This window comes from Pezoporus flaviventris, unplaced genomic scaffold (assembly GCF_033815535.1).
Source record: "Pezoporus flaviventris isolate CSIRO_AGI_PZ_B2104156 unplaced genomic scaffold, CSIRO_AGI_Pfla_v1 ptg000054l, whole genome shotgun sequence".
NCBI classification, from domain to species: Eukaryota; Metazoa; Chordata; class Aves; order Psittaciformes; family Psittacidae; genus Pezoporus; species Pezoporus flaviventris.
Window position 1 is genome coordinate 8816246 of NW_026892602.1, and position 10620 is coordinate 8826865.

Consider the following 10620-nt stretch of genomic DNA (forward strand, 5'->3'; position numbering starts at 1 on the left):
ACTGGAATGCTAACATCAGGTATGTCAGTGTCCTCTCCACATAGGTCCAGCTACAAAGAAGCAGAATGCCATTTCTCCAGATCCATTAGCAGGTCATGCTCAAGAAACAAACTCACCGAATTTTACTTGCATAACAACACTGTGAAGTTCCACTCCTCCTTAGTTTCTCACAACAAAGCCAATTTCATCTTAGCTTGCACATTTTACAAAAGTAAACAACTAAGGCTTAGTAAACCTGTAATTCAAATACCACCTGCTGAAATGCTCAAAATCATGAGAAAAATCAGAGCAAGCAGCAACTCGACAACAGTAATGGTAGATTTAGCTCAGAGTAGCAGACATATGATAAAATTTGCATGTGTATTTATCACATTAGCAAACTGCAGAGCTCTGCAGAAGAAGAGGAAGCAATTGTTCCCCAGTTGTAGTTAACTTGAAAGCACTTCTGAAAAACAAATAAATTTTTTCTTTCTTTTTAAGAGCATCACTTTTTAACAAAAACAGCCAAAGCTAAGCATAATCTTAAAGCACTCTGCAAAAAGGAATTTAACCGTGTAATTTAACTAGTCTCAGCCCAAATAAAAATCTAGTTGTTACTTCAGCCACTGCTTTACCTGCACAATTATTCTTCATTTACTCTACTTCTGGGCACAGGTTACAACCCTCAAACCAGCACTCACCTCAAAACAAAAACAAAAGAACCCTTCACTGTTTCTGAGCACACAAGAACCTTTACTCACTCCCTAAAGGATGAACACTGAGCACTATATGAAAAACAGTCAAGATGTTCCAGTGCACCCTGTTCACTGCAAGAGAGCAAAGGAGGAAACCATCTATTCCTACCCCTTTCAGATTGAGCTTGTATCGATTTCTGTGAGACTGAATTATGTCAGAGCAACACCTCTGAATTATCAGATTACAGAGCATTGAATCTGCAATCAGCCTAAGGCTTTCCAGCAAGCAGAGAAAAGCTAAGTTTTATGATCCCAAAACATCAGTCTGACAGCAATATAACAGGGTCTGGAAAGGGTCAGCAGCATTCCAGGAAGATGCTCATTTCTCCCAGCCCCTCCCCTTCAGGCACATATTTCTTCCAGTGAAGGGTTAAGAGATGGCACAGGATCTCATAATTTTGGTTTTGTCTCTGGGCAACATCCCCCAAGCCCTTTTTAGACCTAGCAAGTCCAGCCCTCCTACCACTGCTCCCACCCTTCTCAGACAATGACCCCCAGGGACTTTACAGCACCTACCAGCAACAGGGGAGTACAGGCAGATCGGTTTGTATCAAGTCCTCATACAGCTTTTTTGTTATGACCCCTCACCACCACCTCGTAAGCTCCAAAACCAAGCCCATTCTTAAGAAGTAGTAAGACGTTTCAGATCTTGTACTTTTTAGAATGAGGATGGTAGAATATCAAAACAGGTTGCTCAGAGAGGTGGTAGACGCTCTACCCCTGGAAACATCCAAGGCCTGGATGTAGTTCTGGGCAACCTGATCTAGTTGAACATGTCCCTGCTCATTGCAGGGGTGTTAGACTAGATGACCTTTGAAGGTCTCTTCCAACCAAAACTGTTCTATGATTCTATTGTAACAGTGTATTAGCACCACAGTTTGCTGTGGATGCATTTTTATCTCAGATGTGACAGTAAAGAACATACTATCTTGACTCTCCAGTCACCTGTTTCTTTCCTCCACAGAAATTACACTTTGAGTGCCTCACTCGCCAACAGGCAAGCTTCCCACTTTTATCCAGTCACTTCCATTGATTTTTTTGAGATAATCTTGTCTGTAGCCAAGTATTAGGAACAAGCTGCATTCTCCTCTTCACAACAGAGACTAGATCCCAAATTCTCACAGCTTTAGAAATCCACTGGAATAGCTGGATTTCTTTGCATTCTTTTACTTACCGCTTTTAAAGCTCCATTAAATTCTGAGATAAGGAATCCTGAGCTAATCACAAGCAAGCCCTGGAACTGAGTGCAGAGTGCTGGTCAGTGAACCACAAACAGTTACAAGGAACATTTACAGTAAAACATTAACAAAGTTCCCAGGACAGCTGCTCAAACAAGGATGTTTCCTCCAAATATTAGTAAGCTGTATTTAAGGCCACCTGCTCAGGCTTGAAGAGGTGTCAGCACAAGTACTTCTTTGGATGGGGAGGAAAACTAAGGAGCTGAAATACAAGGATTAAAAATATTTTACGTAAGCCAGTTATTCTGATTCTTAGCTACTGAGGCAAGACAGCAGTGTAATTCCCCAGCCTGTGTATTGAGGGTGCTGTGGGTCTGAACACAGTACTGCCAAGACATGGGTCACAGCAGGCACCACCATTTCTTGACTACAGAGCTAGACAACCCCTGCTCACAGCAAACCACATAAGGTTGGTATCAGTTCCAAGACTAGCAGCAAGTCTGTAAAGAAACCAGTATGTGGGGTCAGACCCAGCATAGGCCACCCACAGAAATACAGGGGAACTGAAGCCAGCAACCCTGAACCTTAGTGCAGATTGTCCTTAGACCAGACAACTGGACAGGAATTTAGTCCATTCTCTGTATACCTGAATAGGACAACCAAGTCCATGCAGGCCAGCTCTAAGACTTACAGTAAGATAAACATCAGATCATTACTAAAATATCTAGAAAAGAGAAACAGTGTAAAATTACACTAGTTCCCTCCTCTAGGGAGCAGAGCAAGGGTAAGGAAAGCTGAAACACAATTCAGCAGGTAAGTTCTTCTAACTAGCAAAATAAATTATTTTAACCACCACTACTGTTTTGAGGCTATATAATGCACCATACACCAGCCTCAGATAATTAAAAGCTTTCTGGCAGTAAATACCCTCACACAGACATAGCAGTCTAACAGTCTTCCATTATATAAATTAAGATTCGTCCCATGGATCAAGCCACTTTATTAGCAAAATGCTTAGCAGAAAGCAAGTCACAGAATAGTTATTGGAGGAAGTTATACAGAGTTATCTGGGTGAGGGAAGGGCTCAAAGTCATGTTTCATTTTCACTGTACCCCATCCTTATTTTCCCCACTCATTTCACAGTGGCTTCAAGCTTTCCCAGGCTACAGCATTCCACAGACTGAATTCTTATAGAAGCTTCCTCCAGAAGTAAGCCACCAGGCAAGGCTCATCAACCACTTAAACAAAACAGACTTGTATTCACTTAAAATTCTATTTACAAGTCTATTAAAGATATAGGATTTAAGAAGTAGTGACATTCAAGAACCATCACAATACTTTGCAAACATTTTTAAGGGTACTGAAATAGGAAGACTATGATCATTAACATCAATTGCAAGAAAGTCTTTCCACAGAACCAGGAAACACATCTCTCCCTACTCATCATGCTAACACCCCAATTTATTTTTAAGGAGTTTTACACTCCATCCTAACTTCCCAATACAACATTTCAGTTAGCTGGCATTATCTTTGAAGGCAGTATAAAGATCTGGATTTCAGAACACCATGTCTGTCTGACAAATATAACTGATTTTTAAGCATTTCCACAATCTGCCTGAATTGTATAATTGCATGCAGCTGAACTTAATTTAGAACTAATCTAAATAACAGCCTTTCTTCCCACATGACGCACCTAAAGATGTATTTAGGTATTATCTGATATAGATTACAACTGCTGCCACCCTCAGATTTAAGTAGTCACATGTTCCTGAAACAACACTCCCCCCCTTTTCAGCCACTTTCAGAGAAGCAGTTTCAAGATTCTGATGTGCAACAATGAAAAGTAATTTTAGTGATATGTGGCAGACTAAACACAGCTACTGTAGTACACACATAAATATGCATCATTTAGTTTGCAATAAGCTTAACACTTAAGTCACACAGGACTCCAGATTCAAACCCAGAGCTAATCCTTTTTCCACCTGACAATGATTAAGCAATTATAAGACTTTACTTACGATGAGGTCAAAATCTTCTGTGTTTCTTTATTCCTATAAGGAAACAGACATTACTGGTTCATATCTAGGCTTCCAACACACAAATTAGGAGAGCTACTCAGTTTACTCTGTAGTAACTTGGCAATCTACAGAAGTTTCTTCCACAGGTGGCAACTTGCAGCAGAAGCTACTTATGGCTTAGAATTAGGGCTAAAATTAAGGCAGAACAACAAAAAAAAACAGTCAGTGGAGTCCAGGCTACTAAGATCCAAAAGGAACATAGTTTAGAAGACTGTACAGGCTAGGCTCAGCACCAGAAACGCAGTCTGCCTGAACTCTGTTCTTCACAGCAAGTTACCTTGCTCATAGCACACACAGCACTACAATGGTGGCATGATAAGGGAGTCATGCTTCCCCTTCTCATCACAGCATGTCTTCATATTTTTTCAAGCTACTTTAGTATCAGAAAAACACAAACATCAATGCATATGCAGCAGCATATGTTTTGTCAAGCAAGTTCTCTTTCCAGAACTCCACACTGGCAAAGATGCCTCATGTGCTGGAGACAACACAGCTTAGTTTATTCTGTAGCATTCAACACCATCAATTCTGGTCTTCTAGACAGCTCAGATGTACATATAAGCATGGCCTACTATCCACCACTAACCATAATATCGTGCTTCAGCACACTCACAAGACTTGTCTACGAGGCATCCTTTGGGTCAGCAAGGAACCGGTGTGTTTCCTACACTGCGATGTTCAATTGCTAACTGCAGGCACTCTCAGTGCGCACCAGCCCTTCCCAAACACCCCGTTACAGAGGGAGGATGCGGTGAGCTCTCTCCCAGCGCTGCGCTATGGGGTCTAGTCGGAACCCGACCGCACTGACCCCGCGTACCCAACCTGGCGTTACGTGAAGGGCAACACTACACACAGCACTTTCTGGTGGAGGAACGAGACAGAAGGCGGCTGCCGACGAGACCGCAGGTACCGCCCTGTGCCGCCAGGCCAAAGAGCCAGCAAAAGCCGAACACCGCCGCCCCGCCCCGCCGCTCCGTCCCGGGCGCAGGCCGCGGCAGAGCCCCTGCCCCAGCACGGCGGGCAGGCCGCAGCCGAGCCTGCCTGTCACGGAGGGGCGGAGAGGCACCCACGAGACCTCCCTGGGGCCTGGCGGCAGCTTCCTAGAGCAGGTCCCGTAACCGGCGCCGCAGGAAGGCGTCCAGTCGCCGGACACCGAGCCGGGGCGTCCGAGAAGGGAGCCCTACTTACACCGACAACATCGCCTCCCTTCCTGCCCAGCCGCGGAGTGCCGCTGTTGGCCCACCTCCCCCAACCGCTCCGCGCCCCGGCCAAGCCCTACCGGAATCCAGGGCGGGTCCGGCGCGGCGACAGCGCCGCACGAAGCCAATGACCAGGCGCCGACGGGAAACAAGCGTGGAGCCTGGCAGCCGCCGCGGAATTGGAGCTTGGGGTGGGGCGGAGCCTGAGAGGCCTTATAGAGCCGGGCAGAGGCGCGCCCGCAGTAGCGAGCATTCCCCAGGTGGCAGCATGTGACCCCGCAGGCTTCTAGCTGGGGTGGGCTGAACGTGAGTGTCGGCGGCCGGGAACAGCCAGCCTTAGCCAGCCGTCGGCTGCCGCCCTCGAGAGCCTTGCTTTCTTTTGATCTGATTTTTCTCCTCCCTCCTCAGTGTTCGGCGCTTTTCAAAAAGCGGCGCCCGATCTACGGGAGTCCCGTTTCAGCGCGGTGCGGAATGATCCACCTCGCTTCCGCGGCACAGCGGCGGTAGCGGGCTGGGAGCGATGCTATCTGTCCCTCGGGGCTCCTCGCAGCCCGCCCGAGCTCCCGGAGACGTCGGAGCCGCCTGAGCAGCCGGCGAGGAAGCGAGGCGGGCGAGAGGGTGCTGAATGCAGCGCGACCTGAAGCCACTGCCTGCCATGTGTGCTGGTAGCATCCGCCTTTGGCAGCTCCCTGGTCCCGGTACCGGGTAGTCGGGCGGAGCAGAAGCAGGGCAGACCGGCGCGGAGGCACCTGCCGCCGGGATCATGGTGAAGGAAGAGTGCAAAGCGCTGCTGGACGCGCTCAACAAGGTGACCGCCTGCTACCGGCACATGGTGCTGACCATTGGCGGCACTTCGGACTCTCAGAACCTGCGCGAAGAGCTCAAGAAGACCCGGCAGAAAGCCCAGGAGCTAGCGGTGGCCAACAGAAACAAGCTCACCACGGTCCTGAAGGACAAAACCGTGAGTAAAGAAGATAAAGCTGAGTTCGAGAGGCTATGGGTGATTTTCTCCACGTGCCTAGAGATCCTGGAGATAGACATGAGGAGAGCCCTGGAGCTGGGCCACGAGTTCCCACTGAACGTCCCCAAAAAGCACCTGATCCAAACAGGCATGAGTGGGGGAACCTCTGGCGTGGCTGCCAGGGCCATGAGCGTCCAGAACATGAAATATGAGGCCGAGCACAATATAGACGTGGTGGATTTGAAAGACCTCGAAAATGAGATTAACCAGGTAGGAGAGATGATGTACGAGATGGAAATGAAGGTCAATGTCCCCCAGTGGACAGTAGAGGCTAAGCAAGACCCGGGGGCCGAACTAAAATCCACCATCAGCGTCGGCGCATCTTCTATTGGCATGATCTCCGTGGAGGAAAATAAATCCTTCTGTGATATCAGCAAGGTTCTAGCTGGGATTATTTTCTCTGCAGTGCTCATTATCGCTATTGTCCTGGCTGTGTGTGTGGTGAAACTCTCTTAGGGTGGTGTGGGGCTGACCAGAGTGACCCTGTCAGTCTCTTTCACACCTCACCTTTCATCTCAGAATGGGTCACTTGGATGAGCTGAGAATTTAAACGTAGCACTTTGAAAAACAAAGCAGAACTGCCTCTCAGTATCATAAAATGCACGCTTTGTTTCTTCTTCTTTGAAGAGATGCACATCAGCCTGCAGCATAGGATGATATCTTCATGTGTTGGACTTGTAACGGTTAACTGTGAAGTATCAGGGTATTACCACTGCTGGCTATAGCAGGGATTTGTCTGCTATTAATAGATGGCTATTCGCAGAAGCCTGTATTTTTTGTTCTTCAACAGGCTCTAGTGTTTGCTACTGGTCACTGTTTACAGTATTGGAGAGTAACATGAATTCGGAGTCTAATGCAGGTGTTTTGTAACAAAATGAATATACTAAAGGGGATTTAATCATACACACAAAATATTATTTTGGTGGAGGAAAAGGGGAAGGATGAAAACCTTGAAAAAGCATGTGAACAACCTCTATTTTGGATTTGCTAATAGTTGGAGGTGAGGGGGGGAGGAGGGAGAAAACAGCCTAAGCTGTGTTTGATACCAAACTCTGCTGAATTAGACTGGGTTGTACAAACCCCAGTGCATGGACTGGCATTGCGTACATGAATGACTAATCACTTCCCAATTTTTCCCAGGGAGAAAAATGGGAGAGTTGCGTATTCAGAAAAATCCCAGCAAGAGTTCTCATCCACATGTACCATGAGTTTGTGTTCCCCTACAGAAAGGCAACTGGTTCCAATTTTTCTTTTTGTAGAAGTTAACGGTTTGCATCTCACAATTAACTATGGAAATAGGAGCAATGAATCTGCCCACAGCAGAGGCGGTCATTTTTGAAAATAGATTTTAGAAGAAAAGAAAAAATTTAAAGCAGACCTTTCTATAATGCAGAGGGATCCTCTCTCAGGTTGGCAGGCAGGGATTGATGCCTGTTTATGGACTGTCACATTTCTGCAAGTTCTTGAATTCTTTGCAGAAAACCAGAGATAGATGAAAATGCCTCTCAGTTTCCTGCCTCACTCTTGTCTGATTAACCTGTGAAGCAGGGAGCCTGTAGGACTGGTCCAGCTTGATACATGGCAATTTTGGCAGGTAAATGTAAGAGCATCGTAAAATTTTCCAGTGCTTCCTTATGGAATTGTCTACATTTACATGTAAAGCTGAGGGGACAGACACTAATTTTGCAGACAAGCTTTATGTTTTTGTAAAAGGACCCATGTTTGATGGTGTTTCTTGTGTAACTTTATGGAAATACCTCCTGTTACTGTGAACACACACCACCCGATCAAGAAAGCATGGTTCATACTTTCTAGTGCCATAGGTGTATGAAGCACTCCATGGCCGAATACAAAGGCCCTGTAATATTGGGGATTAGTAATTTATTATTCCTCTGCAGCGATTATTATGGGCACATTATTAAACAGTAGCAACCAGACATGTTTTGTGAAGTTCTTAGACAATAGTCTTGATGCTTGTTAAATAAAATGATGTGGACAACACTCATAAACAGCTAGTATTTTTGAGTTCAGAACTAAACATACTTTGAAAAACTTCAGCAAGCACTTTATTCTTTAAAACTTAAGAGAACTGGATATGGGGAGAAAAAATGTGACAAATTTGAATCCGGTCATTTTGTACGTGAGAAAGAAAATAATAGAGAAAAGACAGTAGGTGGAGGCCTGAATTACAGCCTAGAGACTATCCTTACGCTGAAGGATATTGCAAGTTCTACCCATAAATCCAGCGTAGCTCCATTCTCATGCGAATTCAGTTTTATAAGATGACTCCACGTTCCTTTTTACTGTATTTCACTCCATGTGAAGTACATGTATTTCATTTCATAGGATGGGGTTTCTACATAATTAATCAAGGTCCTCAGATCCCTGGCAGCATTCGAACAAAATCAGGCCTGTACTTATTGGTGCTACTGCTTCAATCTGTCTAGACAAGGTGTAATTGTTGTGTGTTGATTTAAATGGGATCATCTCCTTCACAGTCATCCTGACTAAACAAATTCATGGAAAATACAGCAAAAGCTGCAGGAGAATGTACATATTTGGAGTGCCACTGCTAGTCCTTGAGGATTTGTGGGCATTTGAACTCTGTGCTCTGCTTTTATTTAGTTCAGAGGAAGGTGGTCAAGAAGTTGGACTCTGTGCTGTGCTTCTTGAAAGCTCCATGTTCCTTCTGAAATCAGATTGCTTAACCACATGTTCTGAAAACCCAAGTAATGCAAGTCTGGTTTCTGGTGGATTAGTAAATGGTAACACCTACCCAGTGTTCATTACCATATATCTTGGTGTCCTGAAGTGGGTACAGTGTTTATTCATGGTTAGTTGTGTAGAACCTTTAAGAACAAGTAATCTCATCTTCCAAAGTAAGCTTCAGCAAGTCAGTGAATTGTAAATTTTCAGTCAGTTGCAATTTTTTGAATTTGGATTTTTGGATACAGGACTCAAAGAATTCACATATGTAGCCTATAACTATGTGTCTTGCTTCATTATAAGTATGTAAACATTAGTATTTAAAGGACTGGACCTTGGAAAGATAATGTCCTTTCAAATCTTAAGTCAAAGCTGGCTGCAGATTTATTCATCATTAGTTTGTACCTAAAAATCTGTATCATCTTATCTTTAGACTATCTAAAATTAATAGATTAAGTAGAATTCTAACAGGATTGGCACTATCTAAATAGATCATGTTCCTGCCACTGATCTCCTACTCTCCTACACTAGATAACAAGTGTACGCTCCATGTGACGGAAGTCAGGCACAACAGCGCACAATGTCAAACCAAGATGAAACCACCACTGCCCAAAAGTACTGATGCTTCTTTCAAATTAAGAAATAAAGCAATGTTGTATATTTTCAGTCTTCATTTTTTCCAGCCACTGGAATACAACAGGAAGGAGACTGGAAATGCGATTTCTGTCAGCGAAAAATGGGAGGTCAAACTTAAAAATACTCTAAATAGTATAATGACATGCAAACGCTCATGCTGATCAATGAATGAGAATGTTACTGTGCTTTCGGTACAAAAGAAAATGGTAATTGCTTCATTTCAGTGTTGTTCTACTTCAGTCCTTTTGTCTTTATTCACAGGATATATGCATTAAATTTGCTGTAAACTAAAATATTCCTGAGTTGAGTTATACTGGTTTTGCCTGTGCACGGATGGTGTTTTCTACACTTTGAATAATTGAAATTTGTTAATGTCACTATTTATTTAACTTAAAGTCTGTTCTTATAAGTTACTTGTTGGCTTGCAGCAGTAATTAAAACCAAACAAAACCTGCAATATTAATACAGCTTGTCAGTAAGCTTTTCTAAACAAAAAATCCTTATTTCAATCACAGGAATAAAAGTAACTCTCATTACAGTTCTCTGTATATAAATGCACCTTTCTCAGGTTCCCACACTTGAATATAGTGATATATCTTAATTTTATTCCAAAATTTCCAGTCTATTACCATGAAGTCCCTCTACACTGTTTTGCAGTTTATTAAGAAAATGAACAGAGAACCATAATTAACGTCATTCTCCTTACGTTGCAAATAATGTAACATAAAAACTTCAACATTATGTGAAATAAATTAGTTTCAAAATTCTTCAGGTAAATATGAAAATATTTTTATGTGAATGCAATTATATAAAAACAATGACTGATGTGACTAGTTTTCAGATTAAAAATTAAATGTGTTTATTGCCTGTAGTCTGAAAGGATTCATTATGGGCTTTCTCTTCCTTCTCTTATAGTGTTTAGTATTATGTACATTTTCCGTAAATATCTTGTTTCTAAGTGCTAACAGAACTCGTAGTCAACATATTTACCCTTGACAGATTCTCATTATGTAAAAAGTCATTCAGTAAGACCAGTGGATTACAGGTCTCTAAACGCTTTCTCTCAAT

The 10620-nt window shown here is 43.5% G+C and overlaps 2 protein-coding genes across 3 annotated transcripts in view; one reads left to right on the top strand and one right to left on the bottom strand.

Moving 5' to 3' along the window:
* Window positions 1-5410, bottom strand: part of ANKRD27 (ankyrin repeat domain 27) — a 41440-nt gene extending 36030 nt beyond the window's left edge. Inside the window, exon 1 of one of the 2 annotated variants that reach the window (XM_061469133.1) lies at window positions 5270-5410. The gene's annotated coding sequence lies outside the window, so the exon portion shown is untranslated. Of the gene's footprint in view, window positions 1-5178 lie in introns of both variants that reach the window. The other variant, XM_061469134.1, reaches the window with a different exon arrangement.
* A 116-nt stretch (window positions 5411-5526) lies between these two features.
* Window positions 5527-9574, top strand: RGS9BP (regulator of G protein signaling 9 binding protein). Its single transcript, XM_061469131.1, has one exon. It carries the CDS (start codon window positions 5953-5955, stop codon window positions 6664-6666), a length of 714 nt encoding a protein of 237 aa, XP_061325115.1. The 5' UTR covers window positions 5527-5952; the 3' UTR covers window positions 6667-9574.
* Window positions 9575-10620: the final 1046 nt, after the last annotated feature.